The sequence below is a fragment of the Furipterus horrens genome, unplaced genomic scaffold, assembly GCF_987537825.1.
Source record: "Furipterus horrens unplaced genomic scaffold, mFurHor1.1.pri manual_scaffold_8, whole genome shotgun sequence".
Taxonomy (NCBI): Eukaryota; Metazoa; Chordata; class Mammalia; order Chiroptera; family Furipteridae; genus Furipterus; species Furipterus horrens.
Genome location: NW_028327178.1, coordinates 72251628 through 72269187, shown reverse-complemented (window position 1 = coordinate 72269187; position 17560 = coordinate 72251628). Strand labels below are relative to the sequence as shown.

At 43.2% G+C, this 17560-nt stretch overlaps 1 protein-coding gene across 3 annotated transcripts in view; it reads right to left on the bottom strand.

Annotated features, from left to right (window-relative positions):
• The window catches only part of OVOL2 (ovo like zinc finger 2), a 33743-nt gene that overhangs the window by 7684 nt on the left and 8499 nt on the right, over positions 1-17560 (bottom strand). For 2 of the 3 annotated variants that reach the window (XM_090286012.1, XM_090286014.1), the window contains one exon: positions 13362-13551. In XM_090286012.1, coding sequence (XP_090142138.1) covers positions 13362-13551 — 190 coding nt within the window. Of the gene's footprint in view, positions 1-11329; positions 12049-13361; positions 13552-17560 lie in introns of those variants that run through there. The other variant, XM_090286013.1, reaches the window with a different exon arrangement.

The window sequence follows — 17560 nt, the reverse complement described above, 5'->3', positions numbered from 1 at the left end:
GCAACAGATGGATGTATCTTGCCTCCTTTCTCTCCCTTCCTTCCCTTCTCTTTAAATTCAATAAGCATGTCCTCAGGTAAGGAAAAAAAGAAAGGTGGTACACATATACAATGAAATATTACTCGGCCATAAAAAAGAATGAAATCTTTACCATTTGCAAGAGCATGAATGGACCGAGAGGCTAAATGAAATAAATCAGACAGAAAAAGACAAATACCTATGATTTCACTTATATGTAGAATCTAAAGAACAAAATAAATGAACAAACGAAACAGACAAACTCATAGATACAGAGAACAAACTGATGGTTTGCCAAATGGGAAGGGGTTGAGGGTCTAGGTGAAAAAGTGAAGGATTAAGAAGTACAAATGAGTAGTTACAAAATAGTCATGGGGATGCAAATTACAGCATAGGCAATATAGCCAATAATATTTTAACTACTATGTTTGGTGCCAGCTGGGTACTAGACTTATTGTGAGCACCACTTTATAAATTATATAAATGTCTAACCATTGTGCTGTACACCTGTAACTAATATAAATATTAAATGTCAACGGTCATTAAATTTTTTTAATTTAAAAAAGTAGGTGTGTTAAAATTTACATTTAAAATGTTTAGGTCCTGGCTGCTGCGGCTCAGTGGATTGAGCGTCGACCTGCGAACCAAGTGTCACTGGTTTGATTCCCAGTCAGGGCAAATTACTAGAGTGCACGTCAGGTCCCCAGTTGGGGGTGCGAGTGAGAGGCAACCACATAGTGATGTTTCTCTCTCTCTCTTTCTCCTTTCCCCTCTCTCTAAAAATAAAATAAACAAACAACAAATAAATTATTTTTAAAAATGTTTAAATGTTTTATTTACACAATAATAGAACTTTCTGATTTCACTATGCTTGCTTTTTTTAAAAAGTATATTTTACTGATTATGTTGTTACAGTAGTTTCAATTTTTTTCCCCTTTGCTCCTCTCTGCCCAGTAACCCCCTTCTCTGCAGCAATCCCACCCCCACTTAGTTCATGTCCATGGGTCATGCATATACATTCTTTGGCTTCACCTTTTCTTATTTATTCTTAACTTCCCCCTGTCTATTTTGTATTTACCAATTATGCTTCTTTATCCCTGCATCATTTTCCCATTTCTCCCTCACCCCCTTCCCAGCTGATAACCCTCAGAATAATCCCCATACCTATGATTCTGTTCCTATTCTGGTTTGCTTAGTTAGATTTTGTTCTTATTTTTCAGATTCAGTTGTTGATAGTTGTGAGTTTGTTGTCATTTTAATGTTCACAATTTTCTTAAGTAAATCCCTTTGACATTTCATATAATAATAACTTGGTGATGATAAACTCCTTTTGCTTTACCTAGTCTGGGAAGCACTTTATCTGCCCTTCCATTCCAAATGAGAGCTTTTCTGGATAGAGTAATCTTGGTTGTAAGTCATTGCTTTTCATCACCTTGGATACTTCTTCCCTGTCCCTTCTTGCCTGCAAAGTTTCTTTTAAGAAATCAGCTGATAGTCTTAGAAGCACCCCTTTGTAGGTAACTCTCTGCTTTCTCTTGTTGCTTTTAAGATTCTCTCTTTATCTTTAACCTTTGGCATTTTGATTATGATGTGTCTTAGTGTGGTCCTTTTGGGGTCTAGCTTATTTGGGACTCTCAGTGCTTCCTGGATTCCTATGTCTATTTCCTTCACCAAATATGGGGAAATTTCTTTCATTATTTTCTCACATAAGTTTTCAATTTCTTGCTCTTCCTCTTCTCCTTCTGGAACCCCTATGGTTTGGATGTTGGCATGTTTAAAGTTGTCCCAGAGGTTTCTAAGCCTCTCCTCATTTTTTTCAATTCTTGTTTCCTCATTCTGCACTGGTTGACTGATTTTTTTCTTCCTTACGTTCCAAATCATTGATTTGAACCTTGGCTTCCTTCCCTTCACCATTGGTTTTGTGTGGATTTTCCTTCATTTCACTTAGCATAGCCTTCACTTCTTCCCTTATGCGTTTGCCATACTCAAGCATATCTGTCAAGCCTGTGAGCATCTTTATCACCAGTGTTTTGAATTCTTCACCTGCTAGGTTGTCTACCTCCTCATCTGTTAGGTTGACTATCTCCTCGTCACTTAGTTCTCCCACTGGAACCTTGATCCATTTCCCCTTTTCGGCCATACTTCTCTGTCTCCTCATTCTGACAGGCTCCTGTGTTTTTTTGCCTCCGCATCCCAGGTAGAGCTGTCACTCCTGTTATGTTGTAAGAGACAGAGACTTAGGGATTCGTCAGAATAGGACAATCTGTTTCACCACATTGTGGCACTCTATGTGGGGGAGGGGTTTGAGAGAAAGCAATGTCGCCTGCCCAGCACCTGCCCCTCTTCCAGGCACCTTTCCCACTTCCGCACTGAATTGGCACCCCTCTAGCTGCTGCCCTGGCCATTGTTCCCTGAGTGGGTGCGTCTTCAAATGTTCTAGGACCGTGGGAGCTGTTTAAACAAGCAGACTCTGCTGAGACACTGGCAGTTTCTGCCTCCACCCCAACCCCCACTGGTCTGCAGTCAGAAGCAATGAGGCTTGATATTCCCTGGTGCTGGGACGGTGAGATGCGAGGTCCAGTGAGGAGCTGGGAATGCTCCCCAGGTGTCCCTCCTGACTTTTCAAAACGTTTGACCGTGCTTTCTGACGGCCTGCCACTGTTGCCGATGCTGTCGCCACCACGCCGAGTCCACTCCATCCTGCCTCCGCCCCTCCTACCTGTTGGATGAGTATTTCTTCTTTATATCCTTGTTTGCTGGACTTCCATGCAGTTTGATTTTCTGGAACTTCTGGTTGTTTCTAATTTTGAGGTAGTTGTATTCCTTCTTAGTTGTGGAGGGAGATGCAGCGTGTCCATCTAGGCCTCCATCTTGGCCAGAAGTCTCTAGGATCTCACTATGCTTGCTTTAATGGAAGCAGATTTATCAAAGATATTTCAAAATCTACTTTTTTCACTTAACACTGTTCCTGGAGTTTCTTCTTTTTTGATGCTTACAGTTTGATTTCATTCCTCTTTAACAGCACCATGACATTTTGTTGTACAGTTGTACCCAAATTCCATCTTTTAAAAACTATAAAGATTGAGGGAATAGTGCCCCAGCCCACACCCTCACATCATGCCATACTCCCTTGTACAGCCTGGTTCTAATGTGGTCCACAGACCAACCATCAAACTGCATCACCTGCGATCTTATTGGAAATACAAGTTTCAAATCCCATCTCAGACCCACTGAATCGAGTGCAAAAGCTGGGGTTCTACAACCCAGGAGAGGCTTGTGAAAACACAGGTTCCAAGCCCCACCTGTGGTTCTTGGGTAGGGCTGAAACTGCATTTCTGACACATTTCTCAAGTGATGCTGAAGGTGCTTGTCTGGGATCTTTAGCAAATTAAGTGAAAGGCAGTCATGTCCCCAGCCCTCCCAATGTCTTCTCTTCAAGGTTAAATGTCACCAAATCCTTAATGGTGGGTTGTCGATGGGGTAGGGAAGCCAAGAAAGCCCTGTCTGTTTATAAAGAATAAAGATTATTTATGTATATAAATGATAAAAGAAGTCAAAATGGAAAAAAAAATTTCCCCTATCCTTGTCCAACCACCTGAATAAATCAAGCCACTTATTTTTCTTCCAGTCCACATCAAAAACACACATAATTTCCTTTAACACTCTGTGATAAAAACTGTGTTGGAACAGTGTTATGGTGAGATGTTACTCCAGCCTATTCAAACAGAATGCAGGTCTATATTATATTTCACACGTTTTAGAAAAACTGCCAGAGTTTAAGAGACATTTTGAAATAAATTGAATAATGAGAGTTCACACCTTTGGATCTAGTTTTCTACAAATTTAAAGGCTATGAGACCTTTCCAGAGGAATAGTATGCCCACATGGCAGCTGACTCCCCCACCTCTAGCAGATCAAGCAACAAATCTGATTTCAAACCCACAGCCCATCAAAATAGAAATTCACCCAGAGGTCAGTTGCTCCTTTCAATAGTTAATGGAAAAAAACTGTTTAAAAATCTAAACTAAACATGTGGGGAAACCAGCATGCTGACATCAGCCTTTAACTTAGATGCAACAAACTCCAGCTTCCTAGAAATAGATGCTTCCAGACTTAATCATCTGGAAGTGGATGCTCTACTTTGCCTGATCCCTAGGGCCAGGGAGAGGCCAACATGCCAGGACCAATTCCAGTGAGCACAGGGTCTTGCCTCCTTCCTCTCTCCATTCAGTAGGTCAGCCAAGCATCTTCCTGGGGCTGAGCACCTGGCAAGGCCTGCCCAGCAAAGACTACAAGATTTCAGAGCCCTGCCTCTTTCAGACAATGAAGAGAATGGGGGTTATTGCAGCATGGGTTTTTCCCCCCCATGGAGTGGTGGGGATGAGCCTGGCTTGGAGGATTGGTGACTCACAGACACAGAGATGGAAAGGAAACAGTGGTCCTGAAAATTCTAGTTATAGTTATTCTGACTTTTATAAACTGGATTACCCTCCTCTCTCTGTAAATACCGCATTCACACCTCACCCATTGGTATAGGCAGACACTATCATGCAGCAACCCCTTGTTGACCCTCTCTGGAGTTGGGAACAAGCCCTGTCTTCTGAAGCCCCCATCCTCCACAAATTCAGGGGTGGGAGGTAAAGGTGGCCAGACAGGAGCCCTGGACAAGGGGAACGGATGCCAAGGCCTCCCCAACATTGGGGCTTCACCTACCTTAGTGCTTTTGAGCAAAGGCCAGTCTTGTCCATGTCTGGAGTGGGACACTGAAAGACTCCATCCCTGCTCCAGACACCATTAACCTACTGACACTTAGATAGCAAGAGTCCTAGGCCACTGAAAACCCAGGCATCAAACATCTGCTCCTCATTAACTAAGTCAGTGCTCAGATTGTTGGAAACCCCTCATAAGCTTCAGTTTTCTTACCTGTAAAATGGGAATAATATTAATATCTCCTTGTAAGGCTGCTCTGAGGGTTAACTGAGACTTTACAAGCAAAGGTCTGGCACATACAAAGTACTCAATGGGACACAGCTGCAAGAGCTTATAATTCAGCTCAAAATAACACAAATACACTTCATTCATAAGTTGACTGGTAGGGATGTATTTAGTGTTTCTCTTTATTGTACTTATGTACATTGGTACATATTTTGTACATATTTTGTATATGTACATATTTTGTATTTGTATGCACTTTTGGATGTAATACTTATTTCACAGTAAAAAAATGAGGGGGGATAATTTTTTTTAATGGTGGTTATTAGGTGGAGAGAGGAGGGAAAGAAGAGACTTCCTTCATTGTCTGCTCTTCTGAATGTTGTGCCCATAGGCCTATATTACCTAGTCCCAAAAATATTGTGTGTTGGGTTATCAAAAAAGGTTTCTTCTTTTCAAATTTGCTATTTCTACTATCAAAATCAAGCTTTAAATCACCAAAGAAAATTCTTCATTATTGGTGCCTTCTGCTTGCCTTCCTTGCTATACTAAGTTCTCTTTTACTAAATTTGATCCAAACATGAACATCAGTGAGGAACTCCTTACAGGCTTCCTTCTGGGAGTGGATATTTAGGGTAACCTCTCTGGAAAGTACTGTGACAATACCCATAAAAAAATCATAATGTCTCCCCTTTGGTCCACTTCAGAAACATCTACAGAAAGACTACACAGGTAGGCAAAGGATACACAGGAATATTCATGGTAGTTTTGTCTGAAATAAAGTTTAAAAAAAAAGAGAAAATACTGAAATTGGAAATAAGTGTCATCATTTGGGAAAAGGGAAAATGATGGTGCCTCCATATTTGAAACTATATTGTAATCTCATAATTAGAAAATGCTCTGACAATTAAAAAAGTAAGGTGTGTGTCTACCTGTGCAGATGTGGAACGATCTCCAAGATATACAGTACATTAAAAAAGCAATGTGAGCCCTGGCTGCTGTGGCTCAGTAAATTGAGCATCGGCCTGCGAACCAAGTATCGCTGGTTTGATTCCAAGTCAGGGCACATGACTAGGTTGCACCTCAGGTCCCCAGTTGGAGGCGCAAGTGAGAGGCAACCACACAGTGATGTTTCTCTCCCTCTCTTTCTCCTTTCCCCCTCTCTAAAAATAAAATAAATAAACAAACAAATAAATAAATTATTTTTTTTTAAAAAAGCAATGTGGAGGAGACTTCCGGCCATGATGGAGGCCTAGACTGACACACTCCATCTCCCTCCACAACTAAGAAGGAATACAACTACCGCAAAACCAGAAATAACCAGAAGTTCCAGAAAATAAATGGAAGTCCAACATATGAAGTTATAAAGAAGTGGTGCTTGTCTGGACGGGTAGGAAGGGTGAAGCTGGGGCAGAGAGGTCAAGCTGTGCTGGCAGCGGCAGCTGTGGTTACTGCAGCTACTGCGGCTACTGTGGCAGGACGGTGGTAAGCACAGACACCCGTATTTAAGGGGAGGCGAGAAGCACCTGGGAAACACCCCCGACTACAGACCAGACCCGTCAGTTTGCGATTCCAACACTGGGGAAGGCAGACCCCTATTGCCTTGGACTGTGAGACCCAGAGGGGGTGGGGATGGAGGAGGAGGCTCCCAGTCTCTCAGCGGAGAGTGAACAGCAGGAATCCATCTTGGACCCCCACCCCCACAGAAAATGCCACAGCGTGGTGAGAAGGGCCACCACAAGTTGTGACGAGTGCACAGGGCTCTGCCCCCTATAGTGTAGGAGGTGTGACAGCCCCGCCCAGGAAGCAAAAGTAAACACAAAACTGTCACGATGACACAGATCATAATAGAGTTCCCGGTGACGCAGTTAACCAGCCAGGAAATATCTAATCTAATGAAGCAGCAGATAGGAAATCTTTCTGTGGCACAGTTCAGAGCTTTGGTTATAAAAATGCTTACAGACCTAACAGCAGATCTTAAACAAGATGGGGAAGGAATGAAAGTTAGTCCTGCTGAAATGAATGAAAACACATATGAAACTAGTGGTGAGGGAAAGAAAACCAGGGGTCAAATCAACAAATTGGGACATAGGGAAGGAACAAACAGTCAACCAGTGCAGAAAGAGGAAACGAGAAGTGAGGAAAATGAGGAGAGGCTCAGAAACCGATGGAACAGCTATAAGCGGACCAACATCCAAATCATAGGGTTGCCAGAAGGTGAAGAAGAAGAACTAGAAATTGAAAAATTATGTGAAAAAATAATGAAGCAGAACTTCCCTAATTTGGGGAAGGAAATACACTTACAGGTCCAGGAAGCACAGAGAGTTCCAAAACAACTGGACCCAGGGTGAACCACACCAAGATACATTATAATCAAAATGTCAGAAATTAAGGATAAAGAGGGAATCTTAAAAGCAGCAAGAGAGAAGAGAGTTACACACAAAGAGGACCCAATAAGACTGTCAGCTGATTTCTCAAAAGAAACTCTGCAGGCAAGAAGGGACTGGCAAGAAATATTCAAAGTAATGAAAAGCAAAAACCTACAACCACAATTACTCTATCCAGCGAAGCTGTCATTCAGAATACAAGGACAGAGAAAGTGCTTCCAGGACAAAGTAAAACTGAAGGAGTTCATCAGATCCAAACCACTGTTATATGAAATGTTAAAGGGCCTTGTTCAGGAGAAAGAGGATCTTAACTATGAACATTAAAATGAAAACTGTATCAAAGCTAGGGAACCAAAACAAACGCAAAACAAGTAGGCGACGAGAGAATTATAGGTATGGGGGAAAAGAATTATAGGTATGGGGAACATTTTGGGAAGATGTTAGCAGGGAAGGTGAAAGGGGGAAAGAGAGGGAGATGGTACGAGAATTAAGAAGCATAGTAGGAGGGAGTGGAATAGGCAGGAAGATGTTGAGAAGAACTCTATGCACAACCAATGGGCATGGACTAAGGGGGAGACAACTGGGGGTACGGGGGGTCACTGAGTGGAGGGGAACAAAGGGAAAAGAAATTGGGACAACTGTAACAGCATAATCAATAAAGCATAAATATATTTTTTTTAAAAAAGCAATGTGTAGCCCTGGCTGGTGTGGCTCGGTGAACTGAACGTTGGCCTATGAACCAAAAGGTCGCTGGTTCGATTCCCAGTCAGGGCACATGCCTGGTTGTGGGCCAGGTCTCCAGTTTGGGGCATGTGAGAAGCAACCACACATTGATGTTTCTCTCCCTTTCTTTCTCTCTCTCTTCCCCCCTCTCTAAAAATAAATAAATAAAACATGAAACAATAAAATAAAACTTCCGGAAAATTTTTTTTTAATTAAGTGGTGGTTTATTTTCAGGAGTGGAACATGGGCATGGGGAGAGAGGCTTACTTTTTTTCTGTAATTTTTTCCCCTTTCATGTTACATTTTTAGCTAAAAAGGAAGTCAAAATAAAATAGAGGAGATACAATTTGATGGGTGAGAGAGGCAATCTCATGAGACAAAATTCAACTGGCTACAGACAGAGGATACTTTATCCTTTTTCCTCCATCTGCCCCACTCCAAACTTCTCCCAATCTGCATTTTTTCCAATCCAGTCAAGCCTTCCCTTTAGGCTACAAACAAATACACTATTGTTTCCTCTTCAATCAAAATGGGATTTGTTTGCCTTCTGTCCCTCTCAATGTGGCTGATGAAGATAAGGCAGAAGGCAACCTAGGGGGTGGGGCAAATACTCCCTTTCAGCCATTGCCCCCTCCCAAAATCCCTGACCTCAGAATGGGAATTCCTCACTTTCTCCTATGGAACTCTGAAGCCTCCCCAAGAATGGCAGGAACCTTGAACCAACTCCTCTATTACTATCAGAGTTGTAAGGTTGTAACCAACATGGTGTATATCCCCTGGCACCCTGCCTCTGAAAGACTGAGCTTTTACATTGGCTGAAGTCTTTTACAGAATAAGTAGTCATTACACAAAGGAGAAAAATGAAATAGTTTCAATAAAAGCTGTACTTGTTTGATGAGCCTGGCACATCTGGTCATACCATAACCAATGCCCAGTCCACACCTGACATGTGACCCTCAATAAATGTGCTTCTTCAGTTCTAATATGCTCCCAGGGGCTGCTGGTGCTGCTGGTGCATGGACGACATACACTTTGAGTAGTGAGGGTGTAGACAGAGTGCAGAGCCTGGCACAAGCGAGTGTTGGTAGTATTATTTTTTACTCAAATACAGATCTCCTCCCACCATAAGCAAACCATTCCTTTAACGGATGGCTATTCTTAGAATGCATCCCAGCTGGTTCAACCTAAACACTTAAATCCAAAAGAATATTCTCTAAAACCTGGCCCATGATGTTTTTCATGGGCTTTGAACTGAATATGCATTGGTTTCTTTAAAGCTCATGCCTCCACCTGCACCCTGACCCCTCTATCCATTTTGTCCTGAGGTGGATCAACAGCCATAATTTCCTATGTTGGCCTCAGTGATCCTGTCGACTTGTACAGAGCAAGTCGCTCTATTATGTGTGTAGCAGATGCTGTTGGTCCCCACTCCAAACCCCTATTCTGAGCCAGCGCACCGTTCCCCAGTTGTTATGTGCTTAGTGAGCCAACAGTATCTGGCTGCCCCCTTCTCCAAGGAATGGGCACTGAGCAATTGGCCTCCCCGCCCAGGAAAGAGGCAGTCCTTTGACTGACATGGTGTGGAAATGTTTACCGATTGCCTATAGACAGGACAAGGCTGTGATGCTGTCTACACTCAGGAACCACAGCAGGATAAGGCCAGAGCTGGATGCCAGCTGGGGGCACAGTCCTGCTCCGCTCCATCTTCTACCCTGTCCCACTCCCTCTTCCCTTATAGGTTTCTTCTGAGTGATCTCCCTCAAGAAATCATTTTATAAGAATCATCATCTCAGAATGTGCTTTTAGGGAACCCAACCTAAGATAATTTGGATGAAAATAGCCATTTGTTTGCTGAAATATTTTCATAAACTGTTATGGAGGAGGTGTTTTGTTCTAGTTTCTCTCTTCCAGTCTTGAATCAGATATCATTTGCCTAACATCCCTGTTCCCCATCTTACACACACTCCTCTGATTTACTCTTCTCTTGGAGAAGTCACATCCAAAAAAGATGTCTTAATCTTTTCTTTCATCTGCTTAAATATTAAGGTGAGACATTTTTAGGCTCTGGTTTCCCTGGATGTTTTCCAAGATGTTTTCTTGTGTTTTGAGTCTTTCCTTAGTTGCCCTGTCCCCTCAGTAGTAACAGGGCATAGGAAGAGATGGGGGCAGGGGGGATTAATCCTGATTCTCTATCCCACTGTCTTCACCCACCTCATCAATATTGTAGCTATAATCTCAGAAGGGTCCTGGGATCCCAGAGTCGTCTTTGAATCAGTTGTGGCCTGGCTATCCAACTATGAGAAAACATACCCTTCACTCAACTGTCTATTGTATTTGTGTTAACAGTGTTCATATCTTTGCTTTTAGTCTAAATACAGCATTCACTTAATAGTCAAAAGCAAAAATCTGCCCTGGCTGGTGTGGTTCAGTGGATTGAGTGCTGGCCTGTGAACCAAAGGGTCACCAGTTTGATTCCTAGTCAGGGCACATGCCTGGGTTGCGGGCCAGGTTCCTAGGTAGGGGTGCATGAGAGAAAACCACACATTGATTATCCTCTCCCTCTCTTTTTGCCTTCCTTCCCCTCTTTCTAAAAATAAGTGAATAAAATCTTTTATTAAAAAAAAGCAAAAATCCAACATTTACAACTCAATCAAAGACAAGACCAACAAAGAATTCTGGTGAGAACTTTTGGAAACAGGGAGGTTGTTCAATAAACTAAAAAAAAAAAAAAAAAAAAAAAAAAAAAAAAGCCTGAAAATCCCAAACTTTTGCTCATTTTATGTATTATCTCTTTTGCACAAAGCTCATGAGATGGCAGGGCAGGTCTCTCACACCAGAAGGCCAGGTCTGTTTCTCTAGCTCCAGGCACAGCAGCATACCCCAATTAATTTGTTGGTAAACGCCCTGGTTCCTCTTTCTGGTTCATTATTACTCAAAGGCATGTCACCATCAGAAAATAAACCAGGGCAGGGAAAACAGGTTGAAGATATTTTTATAATTCTGTTTGTTGATCACTTTAAGAGTCAAAATTATGATTAAAATTTTCAAAAAGTTATCCGTAGATTTCAATGATCTTAGTGCTATCCAACAGAAATTAGAATACAAGCCACTTCATAATTTAAAAATGTCTAGCACCCTCATTAAAATAAGTAAAAAGAAACAGGTAAAATTAATTTTAATGATTTTGTGTAACCCAATATATCCAAATATTACCATTTCAAAATGAACTTAACATTAACATTAAGATATTTTACATTAAGTCTTCGAAACCCAGTTTTATAATTATAGCATGTGTCAATAGAACTAGCCATATTTTGGCAGGTCAGCAACCACAAATGGCCAGTAGTTATATTGGCCAGTGTGGCTGCAGGTTTTCTCATTCCTAGATGCCTCCTCAATATCAGCTGCTCCCTTTATGAGATAAACTGTGTGAAGCCCTTTGGGAAAGCATCAGATGGAAGGCATTTTTATTCACCAACTTCAATGATTTCAGCCGTTCCTAAAAGTCACCTTTTAGTAGCAGGAGATGGAGGAGTGAGGAGTCTGTGGTGAAGGGAGTATAAGCCATCCCCTTTCTTGCTCACTCTGTGAGCAGAGGACATCTAGACACCATTGAATATACATGCTCAGGCTCCTCTGCAACCTGCTAAACCCCAGACTGGAGTGTGCAGTTTGTACCAGGTCTGAGTTTCCTCCTTTATCTCACCTTCTTGAAGAGCAAGCAGGCTTCTAGAAACTGAAATGGGGAAGGCTGGTGAGGCCCCAGTCTTAGGGATAATGCTAAGGAAGACAATGGGAGGCAAAAGGGGCAGAGAATGGGATTATATAAAAGACACATGAACATGAACTTCAGAACCAGTCAATCTGGTTCCCAGATCCCCCACCTCTGGTTGTTTAGCTCCCTGGCCTGTTCTCATCTGCGAAGTGAGTGTAACTACAGCTCCAACTCTTCGAGGTTGATTCAGATAAGATGATAAACGCTGAGGGCCTGGTATGAAGGAAAGTGACCATTCATGGCTTGCTGCCATCTGGGGAAACTGTGTAACCCTTTGCAGGATCTCCATTCTCTGCCAACCCACTCCCCTCATTTGCTAACCCTTCCAGTACCTGGGAAGACATTATCAACCACCCACCCAAATCCCCTCAGCATACCGAATCCTCCACCCAAATCCCTCAAGCCTCCTGCCAGGTCATCTCAGGTAGTTCCTATAAGGCCAATGGCTTCCTGCATCTCCTGCCTGAGGATGTTCCCCAGGAAACCTAAGAGGCCTGCAAGGGGCTAGAGGTCGAGGGCTGCCTAGGTCTTGAGGGTCCTAGAATGAACCCCCAAGCAAAGAGGGATGGGGGTTGATAGATCAATACCCTAGCTTTCTCACTCCTGGAGCAATTATAGAGTGCATTCTATATATTTCTCAGAGGAACTCCAGTGGAATTGAGCACCAGTTGCCCACAGTGGTAACCTCTCATTAAATCACTCTTATTGGCTGTTTTCTCTTCACTGTGCCTCCTGGGACCATCTCCCAAATAAACTGCTTACATAGTCAGCTAATTCAGATCTAGAGTTCTTAATTACTACACCAGTGACAATCTGCAAACTCTTCCCTGAGAAGCAGTCAGTCCCTAATATTTCCTGGTTAATTCACCATCAACAGGGAATTAACTCAGGCACCGATGAGGCAGCTCCATCAGATGTCTACTCCAAATGTTGGTACCTTCCCAACAGCCAGCAATGCTCCCTGAGCCCTCTTCACTTTACTTAAAGGACAAAATGGAGAAAGTGACCATAGAACAAACCAGGAGAAGAAGAAATAGGCCATGCTCTCAAGGATATCCTCAGACAAAGATGAAAAGCTGAGAAACTCTCCAGGACAACCAATGACAAATGACTGCATAAATGGTCCCAATTCCCACCAGCCCTTGGGTTAGCTGTCTATGAGTTTAGATTTGCATTCACTTGATGGGTCTATTGATAGCCTTGGGATGTGCCCCCATCACAATTCTCAGAACACCTCCAGCCAGTGACTTGTCTTGAGCTATGCTAAAACTTGTATCATTATCCCCATCTTACAGGGGCAAAAACAGGTTAAGAAAGGGGGCTGGCGGGCCCAAGGTGATATAGCTGGAAGGTGGCATAGCCAGGAGATAAACCAAGATGGGCGGGCCCAAATGCCCCATGCCGTGATCTTTCCAGAAATACACCACTGTTTCATGCTGCCAACCTGGTTCTTTGGTGGGGAAGAAACAAGAGGAACTATTGGTCAGGAAAACAAGACTAAAATTAAGCACACACCCCTTCCTCACCTGTATGTGTGCGGACGTGCCTCTTTAGGTCAAAGGTGTCATTGAAGCCCTTGCCGCAGAAGGTGCACAGGTGCCTCTTTACCTGGTTATGGCACTTGAGGTGACGGTTGAGCATACGTTGTAGGCGGAAGCCCTTGCCACACAGGTCACAGCTGTGAACTGCCAAGTCGCTGCATGTGCCTGTGGTGAACTGGGACAGAGAGAGAGGCTGTGAGGACCACAGTGCTGGTGGCATATCCCAGGAGCTTACTATGGGAGTCTACCTCCCTAAATCTTTAGGGTTGGTCTGGCTAGGGCTTCTGCCTCCTAAAAATTCCAAGCAGGTTTTGGCTTTGGGGAAGATGGAACAACTGGCAGCTCCTCCCAACATTTATTCTCCCCTTCTTCCTTAGAACAGACCTCTGATTTCCAGCCCCCAGACAAACATCTGCATTTCCCAGAAAGTATTGGCTCTTTGACTACCTGGCTAATGAAATATATTCTTTGTAAGGGGTGGGAGAGAGATGTTTCCTTCTCTCTCTTTACTCTTTCCCTGTACCACAGAGGAAAGCCAGTGCTGAGGATGGAAGAGCAGAAAGAATGGAGGAGTCTAGCTCCTGATGACATGAAACCTGTGGTTGAAAGTCCCCAAAGACAGTCATAGTCAATTCCTTTCTTCCCTTGCCTGCATGCTGCTATATCCATCAAGAGATGGGGGCTATTTCCTCTCCCCGTGGACCAACAGGGATGTAGAAATAATGTGTCAGTTCCAGGTATTAAGAGACCATGCAGCTTCAACATGGTCTCCCTCTAGGAAGCTAGCTGCCTTGCTACAAGTCCAAGACCACCATGCTGTGAGGAAGCCCAAGCAGCCATGTGAAGAGCAAAAGGACCCATGGAGGAGCACAGAGGTGCCAGGTATGAATAAAGCTGCACTGGACCTTCTAGCCAAGCTGTGGCTGCCACCAGCTGAGTGAATGACCTCAACCAATGCTGCCTGGAATAAAATTGACTAGCTGAGGCACGCACAAAATCATGATGCACAAAATTATGAACAAAAAAAAATAATTTTGGGAAGTGACTTGGCAGGGATCCCACAGCTTCATTACCAGTAAAACCACAACCAAATTGCAGGCTCTGGGCTTCCACTCCAGTATGCTCTCAGCCATGTTTGCCAACTCTTAAGAAAGAAAACTGAATCTATAATTATATAGTGAAAAACACCAGATCTAATATATTCATCAAAAGTTCCCTAGTTACCAAGTCAGATCCTTTAGAATGACCCAACTGCTCTGCCAAAATTCTACTCATAAAAGAGCCTTAAAAATGTATTTTCAGAGAGATATCATTAGCAAGAAGAGTTGGGCCTTCCCTGGCTTGAAATCTTCCTAGTCTCAAATACCCTCCTCCATTCGTCCACCTTGGGTGTTGCCCTCCACTGAGACCCAGTTCAACTGTTGCATCCCTGACGCAACTTCTTTAACTACTGCAGCCCCTGCCTGCACTGTTGTCTGACCTGCAAGACCACTGCCTCTCAAATCCAGAGTGCACATGAATCCCCTGGGGGTCTTACTAAAACATAGGTTCTGATTCAGAAGGTCTGGTGGGGTCTACACTCTGCATTTCTAACCAGCTCCACTCTTGAGATATGAGGCTGGAGCACTGGCCTTCACGCAGTTCAGTACTTCATTCCACCTCATTCCAGAAGGTTTCATTACACACAAATGCTTCTTCAGAGTTCATCAGTTGTCCTCAGCTAAGTGGCCTGAGCCTAGGAGCTTAATTTGTCTCAGCTGACTGACTAGTGCCTGATCTGTAACAGGCCCTGTGCTCAGAGTTGGAGGGAGTACAGTCACAGGATAACTTGTCTCCAATAAGTTGCCAGTCCACCCCTAGACAAACATCTACAGGCCAGTCAACAGGCCATTGACATCTGGGAAGCCCAGGTGCAACAATGCACACCTCAAAGGGGCACCTACGCCTGACATACAGCAACAGGGAAGGTGTCTCTAGAAGTGAGCTCCTTAGGCAAAAGTGAGGAGAAAGAGAGGAGGGATGGCAAAGAATATTCCAGGAGAGGGCGGCATGGAACGGGGGGACAGTATGTGGTTTCATACAGCTAGCTTGAGTCCCAGGAAAGCAGTTAATGAAGAGAGCTGTGGTAGCAGAGAAGGGCAGGGTGCACCTTAGGGCTCTACCTTGGAGGGAGGTGAGCTGACTCTATTCAAAGAGGGGTGGAGGGGCACTGGAAGAGGACAGGTACAGGGGTTGAGTTTGATGACTCAGATGGGTGGTCATCCTAGGCCTCCAACTGCTTCACACCCCACCTCTGCCATGTGTTCCCCAAAGGGGCAGGACCTGATACTCAGCCTCAGGGAGACCGAGCTATGCCCAAGGCTTTTGTATTCCCATTACCTTGTTGGGTAGTCCCCGTTCTGATCTTGCCTCCCTGAGTACTTTGAGCTTCTCAAGGCCTAAGCTACATAGGATGAAAGTCATTTGAGAGGTAAAGAGGGGCTAATAAAACAATATAGACAATTGACCCTGGTAAGTCTGATTAAAAACATGTAGCTAGAACTGTCTTTTGAAAGTCCTTGTAGAATATGTCTGAGCACTCACCAACTATAGTTCAAACCTGACCTCTTGTTTATGTTAATCCTTTTGGTAAATTCCTATTTTTAAAATGCTTAGCATGTAATTTAGATACCTTCTAATATAGTATAGGATTTTAAAAAATGACTGACATTATTTTCTTTGAAAAAAAATAAAATCTTGAAGGGCAGAAAGAAGGGAGATTAGGGACAACTGAAGCAAGTCCAGTCCAGTGGGTCATCTGACAAAGATAGAGAATTTTTTAATACAAAGAGAAAATGACAATGGGGAGAAGGGATGGAGAATGAGAGCACCACACTCCCAGGGAGAGTTTTCCTCTAGTTTACTTGGAGCCAAAAGAGAAGTTCTCCAAATATGCCTCAGCATAGGCAATTTTTTTAGTTTCTCCACCTTCAGACACACCCCCACTTCATAGCATGGAAAACTGAGCACAGAGTGGCTTATTTAGGGAATTCCCCTAAAGTACATGCTCCGATTCATGAAGTCCTACTTGCCACCTGTACACATCTATGACCAACCTAGCTACCACACAGTAAATTATATATTCAAAGCTTTAAAAGAGCCTTGTTGAAACAAGATGCAAAGCTAATTAAATGGCAAAAGATCATGGCTGATGAAGCCAGCTTCTGCCAGACTAGTTCACAGCTCAGAAAGAAAGGAATGGATGTGTGTAGGATAAATCTCTACATGTGAAATATATCTCATAGAGTGAATTTCGCGTTTTCTGCCTTGAAATGTGGTCTGTAATAGCAAAAGACTGGAAACTACCTATGTGTCTATCAAAAGGAACTTGTTTAAAAAAAAAATAAGAATCATTTAATCAAAGCAGCTGGAAACAGGAAAGAGTATCAATTGCCAGCCATGTGAGTGAGCCCTGTTGGTGTCCAGCCCAGTCCAAACCCTCCGAAGAGTCCAGCCCCAGCTGACATCTAACTGCAATAGCAAGAGAACCCGCAAGGAAAACCTGCCCAGCAGAGGGGAGGCATTCCACAGAACTAGAAGGCATAATGATGTACATTATTCTAAGGTGCTAAATTTGGTGTGTTATTTGTGAAGCAGCAATAAATTAAGTGGAATAGTAACAGATGTACCACATACTCTCTACAACACAAGATCTGCCACATTTCTGAATGTTCTATCCCAAGATGGGCTGCATAAGACAGAAGACACATTTGATTCCTGAAATGACATCCTATGAGCCAGAGGACCAGCAATTCCTCCTGGGGCTCATGTCTGCTCACTAGGTCATCTTTACCATGTTTACAAAGGTTTATACCTAACACTCCATGTTCTAAAGTTTCAAGATAGGGTTAACTAATCGTACTTTGTTACTACTGTACTCTGCAAGTAGACCAAAACTAGTTATACTTTAGTCATCATAGTTACAGAATGAGAGTGGAATGTTGAGACAGAAATGCTGAGGATCAAATAAAAACCTACTCCTGGTTAGCTGTGGGATGTCATGTAATATCCCGGGCCATAATTTCCCACATGTAAAAATAACAAAATGGTATTGGGTGAACTCTACAGCAGTATAAGAAGCCAAGAGCAGAGTCTATTTTCCAACTTCCTAAGTTCAAATCCTGTTCTGCCATTTACAGACTGTG